General features: G+C 36.7%; 2 protein-coding genes across 2 annotated transcripts; both read right to left on the bottom strand.

The window, feature by feature from the left end:
• Nucleotides 1–7,792: 7,792 nt before the first annotated feature.
• On the bottom strand, nucleotides 7,793–11,450 carry LOC117416697 (fetuin-B-like). The gene is made up of 7 exons (XM_034028056.3): nucleotides 11,124–11,450; nucleotides 10,513–10,623; nucleotides 10,126–10,213; nucleotides 9,578–9,741; nucleotides 8,915–9,028; nucleotides 8,514–8,594; nucleotides 7,793–8,347 (listed from the first exon to the last, which is right to left on the bottom strand). The coding sequence occupies exons 1-7, from the start codon at nucleotides 11,322–11,324 to the stop codon at nucleotides 7,919–7,921; spliced, it is 1,188 nt and encodes a 395-aa protein (XP_033883947.3). The 5' UTR covers nucleotides 11,325–11,450; the 3' UTR covers nucleotides 7,793–7,918.
• A 1,387-nt stretch (nucleotides 11,451–12,837) lies between these two features.
• On the bottom strand, nucleotides 12,838–17,156 carry LOC117416691 (tumor necrosis factor ligand superfamily member 10-like). The gene is made up of 5 exons (XM_034028047.3): nucleotides 16,988–17,156; nucleotides 16,062–16,205; nucleotides 15,554–15,599; nucleotides 15,294–15,407; nucleotides 12,838–14,978 (listed from the first exon to the last, which is right to left on the bottom strand). Exons 1-5 carry the CDS (start codon nucleotides 17,099–17,101, stop codon nucleotides 14,539–14,541), a joined length of 858 nt encoding a protein of 285 aa, XP_033883938.3. The 5' UTR covers nucleotides 17,102–17,156; the 3' UTR covers nucleotides 12,838–14,538.
• Between the last annotated feature and the right edge of the window lie 233 nt (nucleotides 17,157–17,389).

Genomic DNA, 17,389 nt, shown 5'->3' on the forward strand with positions numbered 1-17,389 from the left:
AAGCAATGGTATTGTTTTTTTTGTTAAGAATACAGTGTAATGAATTCACAATGATTCATCACTATATTTATTCTGGCAGAACACCACATTTGCTTTTCAAAGTACACTGTTTCCAAAACAAACAAGGTATAAGTTAATAAAGAACAGTTTTGTAATATTTAATTAATATTTTTTTAAGGATTTTTTTTTTTTAAGTCAAGTAAAATTAACCCGCAGAGCACTCAGAGGTGGAAAATATGGCTGTTAACATCAATAAAGATAGAGGAGGGCATTATATTTTTAGCCTAATGCTCAAATTCAACGCAAGGTGAGTTATCTGCTCAGCATCTTGTGTCTTTTTGGATTTTGTAATTGAGTGATTTCATATTCTATTTATTCAGTAGAACGTATCTATTTTTCTCATCTATTTAGAGAAAGCAGACTCTCTACCTTACCATTGTAAGTTGTGGGTGTACATTGGGCATTGGAAAATGGAGGCCATTTCTGCACAATTGTGGTCCTGTTTACTCTGAATATTGAAGAACCCAGGGCATCTTTTTTATCTGTTGGTAGCAGATAGAGGCAAGATACATTTAATGTTCTTAGTTTGAACTCTATATATATTGTAAGGTATAAAGTTGTATGGAGACTGTGTGGTCCAGTGGTTAAAGAAAAGGGCTTGTAACTAGGAGGTCCCTGGTTCAAATCCCACCTCAGCCACTGACTCATTGTGCGACCCTAAGCAAGTCACTTGTGCTCCATCTTTCAGGTGAAACATAGTTGTAAGTGACTCTGCAGCTGATGCATAGTTCACACACCCTAGTCTCTGTAAGTCACCTTGGATAAAGGTGTCTGCTAAATAAACAAATAATAGACTGAAGTAAGACAGGGTACACAATTTGGATAAGGACAGGCCAAACAATCAACTGATCTGAAAAGGAAAAAAAACATGGCCTGGGGCTTCAACATGGAAAGTGACATGATAATAACACCTTCACTTTTTCACTTAAAAGCCATTAATACAAACAATAGCCTATTTTTTTATAACAGTTATTGCATAACAAATAGAATTGTACCTGTTTAGATGTACCTTTTATTTAGCAGGAAATTACTTAAGATCTTTACATTGCTTTAATGAAAGGTCCCATGCAGCGAGAGAGACGCTGGGTCTGGCAATACTTAACACCACCATTGCAGCAGAGCCCATTTCCTCGCTGGACAATGGCGAGACAAAGCAGGCCAAGGACACCTCCTCGTGGAGTTAGCACGAATGAAAAGTTACAATTAACGCTTATTGGTATAGACAAAGAGAACTACAAATTATTCATATTTTCACATCATGTCGATTTAAAACCACCACGACCACAAAATATCCCCGACAAACGCAGAATATCCGTCAGCAGATCCCCTACACATAGAAACTATTTATAACCACAACCAAGAACCTATCTTGACATGTAGTATCTAAAGAAAGGTAATTTCTCGTGGGTGACGTAAAATAAACGTAGAATACATTATGAAACGTTTAGCAAGAGTTATTATATATATACGCTTATAAGTTTTCCCATCTTAACTCTTAGAAGGCATCGGAAAACGGGGCGGGCCAGAACGCCCAATATTATTCTTAGGCAACCCTCAGTGTAACCAATAAGTAAGCGCCGTGGGAAACTTATCAATTTTATTTGTTTAGAATAGTATAAAAACACGAGTCACATTTGGGCAAAGTTAAAACTGAGATTGCGTTGGCTCTGACGCAAGAAGAAAACAAAGATAAGACTAAGCTGCTCACCGTCTCATCTGAATTTAAGTATAAATCTGAATTATTATCTTAATTACTAGGGCATAGCTAGGTTTGGTGTGAGTTGGACATGCTTTGTTGTAACGTCAGTACATTCTGAATTAACTAACATTATATTTAGGATACATTGTTGCCTAATCCTTGGTTTTTATGATAATGTTGTTCTAGCGTAATGTTGACTGTGTAATTGTTGTATTTGATGTTCTGAATGTATTGTGTGAGTGCATGCTTAATACATGCCATTGTTTTGAATACATTCCTAGTAAATCAGCAGCGTGGTAACAAACACGATTTATGACCTTCGTAGTTAAGAGTTTATTATGATGTGTAGACGTGGTGTCGTTTTCAGAGCTATACCGAGAAAAAAGTTTATACACTATATAGTAATGTCTGCGATTATTATTCTAATACCGGTATAATTGGACCCTGAATTACCACCGAGATCCATTTAAGAAAAATATAGGCTAATATCAAACAAGCCTATCTATATTACTCCAGCTAGGGTTATTTTCAATCAAATACCTTCTTCGACAACCAATTTTCCAGTCACGTTTATTTCTACATTTGAGAAATCTAAGATGTGCTCTGCAGTAAGTAACACCTTTTTAAACCCCAAAGCACTGCAATAAACTATTGCAAAATGCTTTCTGGGACGTGTTGCAAACCAAATTGGTGCAAGTAAGGCATAGTTACAATAATGGGCAAAAACTAGTTTTACCCAGTGTAAAAAGTATACCCAGGGGTATATAATTAATCCACTACTAATAACTTCTGGTTTATATCCGTGTGGAACGACATGTGTCCAGGGTCACAATTATTGGTTAGATATGGCAGAACTGAGATATTTGCCAGCAGCAAACAAGAAGGGTCAGCATAGCAGTTAATGATGAGCAGATTGCTGGTTTTTTTTTTTGTCCAGGGTAAAATAAAAAAGGATAGTTACATTTTTTTTTACATGTATCCCAATTTAAAGTATGCAAATACATTGAATAAAGGATTTATTTTCATGTCATAACCACCCCATTGGATTTCTCCTTGGGCTTTGTCTTATATTCTCTTTTCAATAGCTATTTGGACCTCACTTTGTACTAACTGTTCACTTAATTCTAAATAATAACACATTTTAAAAGTACTTCTCTATGATAACATTTTTATACGCAGATGAAACTGGATTGCTATCAGTATTTGGTTTTGCAGCACACCGACTTTTGACCGTTGCTAATATTTACTTTTTGTAAGAGTGGCCAGTCAAACAAACAAGTTCTATACCTGTATATTAGGCAAGTTCACTGAGAACAGTTTCTGAGTAAGTTATTTTAATAAATATAATTAAGAAAAGTAAACTACTGTATTACATGTTAATAGATATCACAGACCAGTTTCCTTTTTTTTCAGCACAATGAATATTCTAAGTTTCCTCGTTGTCGGGACGCTGCTGGCTAGCACCTGGTCTCTTCCTCCCACAGGTTTTCCATTGCAAACAGTTTCTTGTAATGACACCGATGTGGACAGTGCAGCTGCTTTAGCTTTGCAGAGTATCAACAAAGAACGAGAAGAAGGCAACGTTCTTAGCCTCTTCCGCATTAATGCTGTCCAAAAGCAGCACTGGGTAAGTATCTCTTCCATGTTTTGGGACTGAAATCCTAATGGCTGGGACAGTTTGGAGATTGTAAATCCTAAAAATGCATTTGATCAAAATAAAATAAAGGATCATTTTACAGTATTGCAGAAACTTCAGCGTTCTTTCCAACATTACTCTGTTTGTTCTGATGCTGAGACAATGAGACATTGTGACACTTATTTGATTATGTGTTGATAGCATTAGAAGTAGTTGTATTTATCTGTAACACCTTTTTAAAATCTTTTTAGAGAAGGGGGGCTGTCTTCTACCTTGCCTTTAATGTTATAGACACAAAATGCCACGTCCTTAGCAGGAAGGATTATAAGGAATGTGAAGTTAGATATTTACATGAAGCGGTAAGTATTTGAGTTACTTCTTCTTTTGCAGGGTCTGTGTTTAAGTATTAAGTGTGGGCTGACTATCCCCCCCCCTCCCAAACAGAAAAAAACTATTTGAAAACAATAATAATAAAGTACAAGATAAAGTAAATGCCTTTTTAATTCGTTCAAGAAATACATTTCAAACCTGACATGACCATTCAGTGGAATAAGGTTCCACTTCCAGTAATATATAATTGTCACCAAGGTTATAATTTACAAACCTCGTACAGTAAAAGATATTGTTACATGTTTGACTTTTTTTTTTTTTTTTTAATATAAAGTATTTAATGTAATACATGAAGCTGAGTAGCATACATATTTTCTTCTGGTCAGTTTTGACTTGAGGCAAAAAGGTGGCTCCTAAGATTTCAAATTATAGATTTTGGTTTTGTGGTTTGGAGGAATCTGTGCAATTTTCATGTTTTAATGTCAGCATTCAGTTCCATTACCAGAGGCACAGTATGTTTTTGGTGTAATTGTTTATCAAGTCTGACTGGTGCCACAGAACATGGGAATGAAGCAGGTCAGACAGTTCTTTGGTATTTTTAGGTTGAATCCACCAAAAGACGACATTGAAAACAACAAATCATATTAATATTCTCTATTTTACCAATAGGTTTATGGAGTTTGCAAAGCCATGATATATATTAGACAAGGAAGAAGTGGTGACCTACTCAGCTATAACTGTACTTTAAGTCCAGGTAAAACATTTTTAAAACTCGCTCACACATCCAACAGTCTAATCAAACCCTAAGTGAACTAATGTTTACTGTATATTAACTGTATGACTCATTTCATTGCAGTTGCAAGAAGAAAGATTGCTTCAGTTTGTCCAGATTGCCCACCTGGTGACTCCTTAGACAAGCCAATATACACTGAAATTGCAAAACTGTCCCTTTCAAAATACAACCATGAAAGCAACAACAGTAAAATATTTGCCCTTAAAAACATAACAAGGACTTCTATGCAGGTAACATTCAATCATCCTATAGAAAAAGTAACCAGTTTTTAAAGCCCCTTTTCATTTTTATTTTATTGAGATTTTAAACTATGAATGTATTAAAGTTTATTAAAACATGAAACCTTGGTGCTAGTGTATTTCCCGAAAAATAAGCGAAAAAAAAATATTAAGGGCCATGTCTGTTTTATAAGAATTCCTTAACTAGCCTTTTGAAGTGAGTTGCAACATTAGATGTTCAGCACTTGCACGGACATCCATGATTACTGGGTTTGACAGTGATGATTGTACAGTATTTTAATTGTGTTGTTGATTTCATTGCTGATGGGTGGCATGCTGGAATAACTGGATTACGCAGGATTACTACATACTTGGTCATGTCAGTGTCCTCACTGATTAAATAATTGGTTAAATATATATTGATGCAAGGGTTGTTTATTATTATTATTATTATTATTATTATTATTATTTTGCAGTCTGGGTTTGGAACTTTTTATTTTGTCGAGTTCACTGTCTATCAGACTGGGTGTACTAAGGATAACCTTCCTGAAGATGACATCTGTAAGATTGTCGACCCATTTAAAGTAAGTTGACTTGCTTCCTGATAACTATTATTCTACCCTGGTCATAATCTTTAAAATGACACTGTTTTAATGTGATGATAAACCCCACTGTTTCATATCCTCTATCTGCAGCCTGAGGGGTTTCCTTGATAGGGCCATAACACCAACGTTTAATAAAAATGGAAAGTTCTGATTCTAGAAGATTTCACTGTTTCTTAATGGTTGCAACACAGATTCCGCTTCTGAGTTATTGAAAGTCTGATATGATAGTCTGTTAAGATTTTAATGCTTTTTCTGTGAACAATGTGGTAATAACTGTACTTTATTTTCAGCGCTATGGTTACTGTAAGGGTTCAAAAATTTCAACTGCCGAAGACCCAATTGTTTCTGCATCGTGTACAATTTATGAACCAGAGGTAAATACTATTGGACTTCAGATGTCATTTCTCGTTTGCACTGGTCTTAACAATTATCGAGTACTACTCAAGATGTATAATTTCATATAGAACCTGTCGTGATCAAACTAAATCCACTCAAATTTGATAGATAATGCCTTATCTTTCTTTTATTCATTTGCTATAAAATCATTTTGATTTCTTTTTGATTTTTTCCCCCACTTTGCTCATTTCATATAAATATATCAACTCTGCAGTGAATTCCATGATTGTAGTCCTGGGCACGATTTAACCTCAACAAAAAACACCTCTCAACATCTCTCAGTATACACTGTGGTAGATAATTCACTTTGATTGGCTCTTAAGGAATTGCTAGTTTCGCCACATGTGTTGTGTCTTTATGGTCACGGTACAACAGTACTCCCAGATTAAAAGGAAAATTCTATGCAGCTTTTAAGTCACTTTATGCGGAAGTTAATATCACTTGATTGACACTCAGCTGTATAGATGAGGGCAAACAAGAAAAATTCAGCTTTTCTAGTTTAAATGACTTGTTTGGGTTTCAAACATGTTAAAGGAAATTACTTTGAAAATCTAAGTGATTGTCAGTAATATGTACAATGAAATAAATATAATACATTGGTTTAATTGTACCTGATTATCAATTAAGCACTAAAGATGTTTTTGGATAAAGGTTTTGGTTCACTATATAATTTTTCATTTCTTTATAACAGGACAGAAGGGAGCATTATCACAGTCTTACCCATGATCGCTCACATGGGCGTGAAAAGAGACATGGGCATGGGCAGAGATGTGGACAAGGGCATGGACAGGAACATGGTCAGAGACATGCCCCTGATCACTCACAAGGGCATGGACAGGAACATGGTCAGAGACATGCCCCTGATCACTCACAAGGGCATGGACAGGAACATGGTCAGAGACATGCCCATGGTCACTCAAGGGGGCATGGACAGGAACATGGTCAGAGACATGCCCCTGATCACTCACAAGGGCATGGACAGGAACATGGCCAGAGACATGCCCATGGTCACTCACAAGGGCATGGACAGGAACATGGTCAGAGACATGCCCATGGTCACTCACAAGGGCATGGACAGGAACATGGTCAGAGACATACCCATGATCACTCACAAGGGCACACACAGGAACATGGTCAGAGGCCTGCCCATGATCACTCACAAGGACATGGATTGAGCCGTGGATGTGATGAAGGACTTGTTGAGGAAGGACTCGTTACAGAAAGCATCCAAGAGCGTCATAATGACTCTTTAGAAGGTCATGGCTTTCATGTCTATTCTAGACGCCCAGTAGGATCTGTGATTGTTCTTCCTCAGAGTACTAACCAGGTAGATCTTCCAGATCCTGTTCTCAGTCTCCCTGAAATCACCGGGCCTTGGATTTCCAATGCAGCCATCCTTCCATTCCCTGATAAATCTTCTCCAGAATGCCCTGCGGAACCAAAGCTTCCACAGCTGTGGGTTCTAGATCTATTAAAACCTATCAAATAATAATGTTACTGCCACCCCTCCCCATTAAAAAAAAGAATACTTTGAATTGAAATGCTAGACCATAATTTTTGTTTCTATGTTTTAATTAAATGTTATTAGCACAAGTTGAAATATAATGGATCATTTTAGAAGCTACTATAATTACAATTGCGAACAGCCATCTGAATTAAAACATACAATGGGCTTAATAAATCAATTATATGCACTCTGTTCTTAATTGTCTTCACAAAATAAAATAATAAAAAAAAAATTGTGTTTTGTTGGAAGCTTATCTACACCCTGCTTCATCTGTATTTATTCAGTCTGAGTCTTTTCTGAATGCCAGGGGAACATTTCCATTGGCCCTTTTTATTATTCTATTAAAATATATCACTGACTTTTATATTTTGGTTTAATCAGTATTTTTCTAGTACATGCTCAAAATAATGGAAATTCAGCAAAACAGTAGCAGTAAAAAGTTTTGCTTTCTATAAAATACTGTATAGTCATCAGCATTCATTTGGGGAGTCTGTTCTGTTACTGTTTCCTTAACTACCACAAAAATAGTAATCAACAACAAAAACCTGTTCGAGAATATACAATATTTATTTCAGACACTTTCTTGGTTTTTCCAAGACAAGAAATATTAAACATTTAAAGCAAATTAAAAACCTATTTCAGGAAATAGGATAATATTATCACTTTAAGAAAAGTCACCCAAGAATATCAACAGGGTGCCGGAGATCTGGATCCTCTGTAAACAGGGACTGAATGAAGTCCACTTGGTTTTTCGGCTGCCCAGGACACTCTTCTGAAATGGTTTCAGGGAAAGGAAAGATGACCAAGTCACTCTCCCCCCCTGCACCGGAATCCTTTTGCTCATCTGCTGCTTCACCAGGAATAATGGGCAGAAGAACTGGCCTCACTTGTTCTGAAACAACTGGAAGATCCAATAGGGATGCCAGCGATGACTGGTCAATAGCTGGGAGCAACTGCACAGTTCCCATTGGGATGGCCTTCTGAGGCTGACAGGAGTCATCATCGCCATGGTGATGGTGCTCATGGATATGCAGGTGATTTTGTTGGCGTTTGTGGTGAGGCTCTCCACCAAGCAGGCGTGGGTGTTCTTCAGGTTTTGAGGCCTAAAACATACAAGAAGTTGAAAATCTTGCACTAAACAGTATGCTTGTTTTTTATTCAGAGTTTGTAATGGACATGTTATCTCTGGTACCTCGCCCCAAAGGTTTTGTTGATTCAAGATAAGCGGTTGGTGGCAAATAAACCAAATAATATAAAGTAACTTCATACCTCTGGTTCAAAAACTTCACAAGATATATCCATATGAACTTCTGGGCCATTCCTATATGATCCTTTGCAATGACCTTTGTGCTGTAATAAAATAAACATTTTATTATAGCAGGGCATGAAAAATACCTGAATATTCTACTCTCCTGGTTGTTCCCCCCCCTTATACTGAAATGAAATATTAATATATTTTGATGTCCTACTATCATACTCACCTTGGTTCCTTAGGACCCTAGAAGAAATCTGCTAAACTCAACATATGAAAACAACTCAGAATGTTACTGGAAGGACAGCAATGTTGCTTCTTGTTAACATTAACATTAAAATAATCACATTTTTCCAAATGAACAATGAGCACACGACATTGTTCAAATGTACTAAGTGAATTGCACATTTTTACTTACAGCAAATTTGCAGCTCATGAATTCACATTGGGAAACCTTGACATGTGACATTGCTTTGGTGCAAACAGTTTCCTGGATGGTGAATTGCATAGAGTAGGATGTACCAAAATTCCACTAAGACAAGGCATAAGAAAAGAATCATCATTTTTAGAAACTTGTTACGCTACATACAAAGAGTTTATCCGAGAATACCAATACTGTACCAGTGGACCCGTAACTTGAAATGTAATTACATTTAAAAAAAATAATAATAAAAAGGGCCCTTTGTGTAAGCTATAGATTTTTTCTGTGTCTCCACTGACAAAATAGCACTGCAACCATTTATGTCATTTTACCAGAGGACAGGTCAAGTAGACCAACATTTCAGCAGATCCAAGGCACTGCCTACTCGATTTAGTTTCCTGTTGTATAATACTGTCATCCCTTGTCATTAAATGGGACCCATTGCTTATAAACTCCAATTACTGCTGTGTTGGGACTTCATGAAATGACAATAAACAAAATAGTGTATATATAGAAGCATAGTACTATATATATATATATATATATATATATATATATATATATATATATATATATATATATATATCCAGTACAATTATTGTTTTGTGTATATGTACTGTATTATACATTATATTTTCCTAAGGGTTAATGTAATCTCACCTGCACAGATGCTCTTGTTACATTCAAAACGCCAAAATAGTTTGCATTTCCATTTTCATTGTTATACTTATTAAGGAGCAAATCTGCTGTTGTTATTATACCAGAGTCGACGGTGTGTAATATTGGACAGTCAGGGCATCTATTCACAATTTTTTCAGCTGGAACTGTGAATAAAAATATAAATAGCAATAAATACATGCGTGAAATGCATGCAGAGTCAAACATGGACGAATTTCCTTTGACTTGTTGCTCTGTTATAGTTTGCCTTTAATAAAAACAGAGGAAATGTCATATTCAGCTATGAGGAATGATGTTACAAATGAATGGTCAACTACATATACATAGCAACAATGGGCCTCAGTGATACAGTATATACCACACCTGCTTGGTTTCCTTTTTTCGTCTACAAAATAAAAAAGGCTTGGTTTTACAAAACTATGAAGCCATATCTAATCTTAAAAGTAATATATTCATGATGTCCCTATCAAATGCATCCGTTTTGTATCTAGTCCAATTTAAACATGTGCATCAAGTGTATTATACTGTACCTGGCCTCATGGTGCAGTTGTAGCTGTACAGCTTATCTATTTTTCGAATCCGGTTAATGTAAATTGTTGCCAGACAGTGCCCATAGACCTGCCAATAAAACCAAAACTCAAATCAAAATCCACAACAGAAAAAAGATTGATATCTGTATGTTGATAAACATCAGTCAACTCAACATAATCAACTTGAAGATTAATTTTAGTTGCAATGTATGTATGTATGTACTGTATGTATGTATGTATGGATGGATGGATGGAGATAGCTATGTATAGAAATCATTATCTGAGCTTCATCATACAAATACCCCTAAAAAGCTTTCAAAAACAGGGCCCAAAGTTCTGTAACATTTAAAAGAGGGGTCCAGTGTAAATGGAATCAAAGATACTTACAGACTCATGTTCTGGTCTTTCGTTGCAGCTCTTCCACTCCTTCTTGCTGAGAACATGGCATTCTGTTTCCAGAACGTCTATCGTCAGGTAATAAACAATCCCCTGAGATCGCTGAAAGCACGATGGAAATAGCGGGTTTGAAACTCAGTATTGTACAATGAAGAATCTTTGACACCCATACGCATTTTGTAACTGGCTGTATTTTTCATTAGGCATGTTCATACATTTACTAATACAATACAGTCCTACATTGCATGGCTTTGGACATCAGTCAGAATTATTTTAGTATTCAGTATTTTAAATGAAAACAAATTTGTTTTAAGCCATAGAAAGGTTTTGAACAAGATACCTTTGGATTTTAACATCTCTATCTTTGTAAGACATTTTTTTTTGTCATTTTGTGCAATCCATTATTTATATGACCCCCTTCTTTTCAGTTGACCACTCTGCCCTCTCTGCATAAAACTGCCCCACCACCTGTGCTCATTGTAGATTTATGTGGGAAATAATGTCTAGATAACAAAAGGCATTACTGTGTTTTCGTGGGTGGTACAAACCTCTAAAACCACTCCCTGGCTACGCCACTGACCAATGCTTCACGCTTGACTCACCTGGTGCATTAGGTTGACATTGGAGAGTCGGTATAAGCTGAATATATAGCCTTCTTTCCTGTCAGCATTGATTTGACGCAGGGCCAAGTCAGCAATAAGTCCATATTCTTCACAGGAACCTGTTTCCATATGATTGGAAGGATTGTCTATTGCCCAGACAGACAGCTGTGTACACAACAAAAACAAGCCGACGAGTTTCATCTTCTTATCCTCAGACTCCTACGTCTTATCCCCGCTATGTATGTGAAGAGAAGGTGGACGGCAGTACACGAGTCAGGTTATCTACACACGTTGACCATGGCTGTCCTGAGATACTGGCAGTGATTATAAACTTTGATCCCTGTCCCCTTTGATGATACAGGATTAGTAAATGATCTTTGTGACAAGGCTGTGCGGTTAATGAAGTTACACACACACACAATAGAGAACTCCTGTCTGCATTGCTGCAGTCTAGCACCCCAGTTCACCATTAACAAATGAGAATGCCTTTTAGTTGTTAAGGTCAACCTTTTATAACTACAGTAATGATAAACAGGTGGGGCAAACCTTTAGTTCTAACTTTAGAATACTTGTGGGTAAACCATGCAACAGTCAATGGGAATATGGCATGCAGTGTGGCGTAGTGGTTAGGGCTCTGGACTCTTGACTGGAGGGTCATGGGTTCAATCCCAGGTGGGGGACATTGCTGCTGTACCCTTGAGCAAGGTACTTAACCTAGATTGCTGCAATAAAAACTCAAATGTATAAATGGGTAATTGTATGCAAAAATAATGTGATATCTTCTAACAATTTTAAGTTGCCTTGGATAAGGGCGTCTGCTAAGAAATAAATAATAATGCAACTCTTATTTTTTCCATGTAAAGTCCAATACAATGCAAATTATACATAGCTACTGTTTTTTTACTAGGGAAAATCATAAATTAAGTTTACAATACAGGTATTTAGCGACCCTCATCTACTACATACACGTCGTTTAACCTGCAAAAACAATGTAGTTTAGAAACAAATGTTTTTGCTTAGTTTCACTAAAAACAAGTTCTCTTCACAATAATATATTTGTCTAACCTTTTCAGATCTCGTATCATTTATTTAGTGGTAATCTATTAACCAAAAGTCAACAGCTGAGATATGTCCAACCTTGAGCCAGTCCACATGATGGCTGTATTGAAAGAGCTGGCATTCATACAGTAAATGTACACATTGACAACATTATCACAAACATCTAAATGTTGTTTTACTTTCCAAAGCTGTATACTGTAATTCAGTTGTCATTTGAGCATGACCTGATTACACTTTCTACTGAAATAAATATGTAAGCAATCGTGTAAGGAACTAAGGATAGTACGGATTATAATTAGTACAATATAAAAATTTACTCAGTTTCCTAAATATTCTTTCCCTATGCGTGTACTATATGGATTGTGTGTGTCTTTTTATTTGTTGTGTGCTTCAATTCACTTTCATAAGAAGTTTCAGTGCCATGATTTGACCAGTTGGTGGCACTGTGTCATATAGAACAACAACCACATAAAAAGATAAATACAAACAAATATTGTGCAGTAATGTTTTGAAAAAGCTAATAGGGTCACGGTCTCAAAAATTAGATGTTATTATGTGTTCTATACGTATGTGTGGTGCTAGTTGCACTGTATGAATAACAGACATTAAAGACATTCAGTAAAAACCACAAAAAAGAAAAACGAAATTCACAAACTGTTTGCAATATATTTTTTATTGTATTGCCTTTAATTGAGAAGATTTAGAAAGCCTTTAACTTTTAATTATTTGTAGCATTTTTACTGGCCTCTACCTAGTATTTTAATTTCCTCTAACTATATTGTTAGGATAGCTTACTCTCATTTTATAAACCGCAAAAGTTACGTCTAAATGCAATGTATCAAATTACATAAATACAGCTTGCGTTCTGATTTTATCAAAGAAAAATATATTTGGTACTTAGGGTTAAGTTACCCTATAAGCATTCCTTATTACTTACCATTGCTAAGACCGTTATGCCATGTGCCAGTGAGACAATAGCATTTTTTGACATCCTAATATACAAAATATATACAATACAAAAATACAAAAATATACAGAAAGTGCAACATGTGGGATGAAACCCACTATTTTGCTAATACTGAATATATTAAATTCTCTCTCTCTCTCAACGGAGGGAAAAGCCCTGTACAGAGCCTGTGTTCAGGTGCAGCACCAACCTCAGCTCACTACACTCCCTGACACGTCCTGGAGGGCTAGGCTGGGAGAAGAGAAAATAGTGCCTGCCTGGAACAGCTTGTACAAACCCCCCCTCAATAAAAGAGCTGGCGATCTGCAGTGGAGGGTGTTGCACACTATTGTGGCTGTTAATTATTTTATTAATATTATTAACCCCAGTGTGCCTGATTCCTGTCCGTTCTGTGCTCAGAGAGCAACTGTGTTTCTGTGTTTCATGGTTTCAGTACATGCTCCTGTTTAGCACCCATGTTTAGTCTTTTAGCTAGTCTTTTTTTCTGGTATTAATCTGATTTTTAATACCAGTTTTTTATTTTCTGTAGCAGTTACAGGGAGAAAAAAAAAAAAAACACAGACCAACTCGCAAACTTCCTGGTAGGCCAGACTAAAATGGCAATTTACATTAGTAAATAAAATAGAGTGAAGGGGGAGGGGAGTGAGGATGTGATAATTCTCTCTCTCTCTCTCTCTCTCTCTCTCTCTCTCTCTCTCTCTCTCTCAGGCCTTGTAAAGCAGCCTTCTCTATGAACACTGATCAATGAATAGATGATGCATGATTCCTTTCAGGGCTTTTGTTGCTTTAAAAAAAAGGGCACGTAGTGTTAACATTAGTTCATGAAGCACCATCAGACTAGAATTCCTAGTATAGGAATCTAAGCTGGGTTAACCCTGGACTAGGGCTGCCATATGACTCCATGTACACTTGAGCAGTTTGTTCAGTTCAGACTTTTCAACTCACACCCCAATGCATTCTGGTAAGCGCAGTCCTGCTGTGAAAGGTACCCAAGACAGGTAAAACATACTAGAATGCATTGTGGACACTAATTCTTTCAGACAACACTTGCCAAAGTTCCTGAATAGATTCTTAAAAGACCCACACATGTGAGGTAGGACCTGTATTAGCTTTCTACGTCTTTCTATTTGAGGGCAGGAAAACCACCAAGACCAGCCCTGATCCACCCTCTGCTGTGTGCGACGGAGCCCTGAGGCTTCTCTGCACAGCTGGGTTAATCTTGCCTGCATAGAGAACGCACGACTCTAGCACAAAGGCAGCTCTGTAGAATGGTGCCCTCACAAACTCTTCTTCAAGTGTTTGCAGGTATTGACAGCACACCCCAGTAAATGGGGTATGATATATAGAAATGTAGTAAGAGTCGAGACCCCTACCCAATATTCATTTCCTTTAGCTGACCAAAAAGGCCCCAAAGAAACTCGACTCTTCATCCATGTCTACTACACTGATGTTACTGACTGTGACAAAAACTCTGTCATTAGCTTTCAGTTCAAACACTCCGGCTTGGTAGATTGAATACAGCCCGTACTCTGTGTTTTTGGACCAGCATGTTGTCCTTGCATTTTTCATTAAGAGTATGGGGTCGGGATAAGAGGTTACTTTGTAAATGTACTGCAGCATCTGTTTGTTCCTTACGGATCTCTGAAACACTTCAGAGCCATCAGAGGGCGCTGTGTGTCGGAAATAGGTCTGGGAGTAGATGTGGTACAGTCCAGTTCTAGGAACAATCAGCTCGCCGTTCTTGAACTGCAGATTGTGCAGGAATGCCAGGCCTTTCTTAGATTCCCAGGTCTGAATCTTTTGACCTTTGACTCTCCTAATCATTGCACCTACAAAACAAAAATTAAAAAGTGTTTATAGGCAATCATCCATAACTTCATTTCCAATGGAGGTCCCAAACATATCTCAACACCTTAAATACAAGAACAATCTACTGCTGTAAGGATGCTGGTTTGTTTGCATGAGCTCCACTTGAATGCTCACAGTGACGCACTCCATCACAGCCCAGAATGCATTTGGAATCACTGTCAACAGTGAGCATGTATAAATAGATAAGAAATGCATTATATATGGCTGCATTACTTGAATGTGAAGGAACATCAGACTCTTGTAGCTGTCCACAGAGGCATGCTAATTAAACTCACTTCCTGCTTTTTGTTCATTGCTCATGAAATTCCCAGTGAGGTGAGCTGCTATCTCAGGGCGTGGAGATCCTTGGATTTCAGTGGAGAGGGATGGAATAACTCGGGACACTTCATCTGAAAGGGGGATTATAGTACGAGTTAAACACAAGCACAGACTTTACAACAATCAAAGTGAACTTCTGCACGCCAGCAGGACTGCAGTATATACAGAAATCCACAAAACAAATACGTAAATAAAAAAATAATATATATATATATACCTTTTACAACAGAAGATATTTCTTTCCGATAGCGATTTGACATGGTCTGTACAAATAATGAAATACAGAAAAAAAATGATGATTTTATACAAGGCATAGCCTATGCATGAAAATGGTACATTTGTTCTACTGACAAGCCTTTGATATAAGACGAATGGCCAGACCAAGATTTTTCTGGTAAAGGATCTGAAATAAACAACAGTTTGATCCACAAAATCTCTTAGGCTCGCCAACAGTCTGATATGGTTGACTTATCCAATGTAACATTTTCATGGCATGGCCCTGTACAACACACTTCTATGTTTGCAGGTTTTATTGTTTACAAATGATATGAAAAAAAAAATACCATTAAAAATGAAATACAAGTTTAATGTGTGCCTCTTTCATAAAAAAGAACTTGATATCTATTAAGTGATGGTAATACAGATCTGATGAGATTTACTGGAATTATTATGTTAGCTATCATTAATAATGGAAGGCAAAACTCTATGCAATGGTTTTTGTGTACCTTTTCTATTAAAAGGTGGAGCTGTTGCGTGACCTGCCAGCAGGGGTCGTCCTCGTTCTCTGCTTCAATGTCTCCCAACAGCTCCCGGATGGAGTTGGATTTCCCCAGGCAGGAAATACTGCTCTTGGAAAATGTTTCCTTCAGCTGCATAAATAATTATTAAAAATAAATAAATTATAAAACACACATATAATTATAACATTACATACAGTCTGAATTTTGATAAAACACAGATAAACTAAATATTACAGTAATACAGATATAGCTTGTCTTCTAGATTATTACGTTGTTTAATATATATATATATATATATATATATATATATATATATATATATATATATATATATATATATATATATATATATATATATATATAACTTTACTATCTATTTTTTTCTTTCATAAAACATGTGTGCATTTTGCAAAGGAGGGTAAATGAAGTAAATTGGACAATATTTGCTGCCACGTATTTTACAAGTCCAGATAAGTTTGAGTTTCAGAATGATTCAGATCCACCTTAACAGAGTTGTTTTTGTGTGCGACTCCAGTTGGCGCGAGTCCAAAAAAAAAAAAAATAGTTTTCTTCCTGATTAGTTCCATAAATCACGTCTCACTGAAGGTTCGAAAGCAACACAGATTAAATCTGTACTTTATGTGTTACAATATTTCCTTTTAGGCGATATCACTATTGCAATGTAACGTTAGGCTGTGATAAATAGTTTTTTTTTTATTCCATCGTTCCTTACGAAACATATGGCACAGCAGTTCTGCAATAAATTGCAGTCTAATGCAACATTTTGCACATTCGTTAGTATTTTTTTTATTACAGCACAGTGTGTATTCTGCAGTACAGTAAATACAAACGCTGTGTAAGTGCTGCAGAGTTGATGCTGCATTGTTTCTGTAGGGTTGCATTTGACTTACCGTAGTCAAGGCGTTGGTGAAGTATATAAAAGTGACAGCCACAGCTATGGTTTGCAGAAGAATTGCAAAAAGCAGTAGAAATCCGAGAATCTGTACAGAACTGGAGCAAGCCATGATGATCGCTATGAGAGTTCCCGACCAAACCCTGGCTGAACCGAAAAAGATCTGAGTTTTAATGTGAATGTGGGCGGGGCTATCGGCGGGGCTATCCCCACCCTACTAATAAGGAAGCTGAACCTTCAATTGCGTTTACAGTAAGTTCTCGTTCTTCATATAATTACGTCCTACAAATATAATTACGCTACCCTTAAATAAGATACTATATTGTGTACAGCTGAAGTTACACCACAATCCTAAACATGCCAATATTACCCGTCAAGTCAATTACCAAGTTTATAAAGC

This window comes from Acipenser ruthenus, chromosome 12, assembly GCF_902713425.1.
Source record: "Acipenser ruthenus chromosome 12, fAciRut3.2 maternal haplotype, whole genome shotgun sequence".
Taxonomy (NCBI): domain Eukaryota; kingdom Metazoa; phylum Chordata; class Actinopteri; order Acipenseriformes; family Acipenseridae; genus Acipenser; species Acipenser ruthenus.

What these genes read in the sequence shown, in the direction of transcription:
- LOC117416697 (XM_034028056.3), bottom strand. Translation starts at nt 11,324, where the DNA reads ATGAAACTCGTCGGCTTGTTTTTGTTGTGTACACAGCTGTCTGTCTGG. An exon ending in AAAGACCAGAACATGAGTCT is followed by an intron (nt 10,214 to 10,512) that starts GTAAGTATCTTT and finishes TTTTATTGGCAG; the next exon opens with GTCTATGGGCACTGTCTGGC. An exon ending in TCATGAGCTGCAAATTTGCT is followed by an intron (nt 8,595 to 8,914) that starts GTAAGTAAAAAT and finishes ATTTTATTACAG; the next exon opens with CACAAAGGTCATTGCAAAGG.
- LOC117416691 (XM_034028047.3), bottom strand. Translation starts at nt 17,101, where the DNA reads ATGGCTTGCTCCAGTTCTGTACAGATTCTCGGATTTCTACTGCTTTTT. An exon ending in TCACCAACGCCTTGACTACG is followed by an intron (nt 16,206 to 16,987) that starts GTAAGTCAAATG and finishes TTATTTATGCAG; the next exon opens with CTGAAGGAAACATTTTCCAA. An exon ending in CAATGAACAAAAAGCAGGAA is followed by an intron (nt 14,979 to 15,293) that starts GTGAGTTTAATT and finishes TTTGTTTTGTAG; the next exon opens with GTGCAATGATTAGGAGAGTC.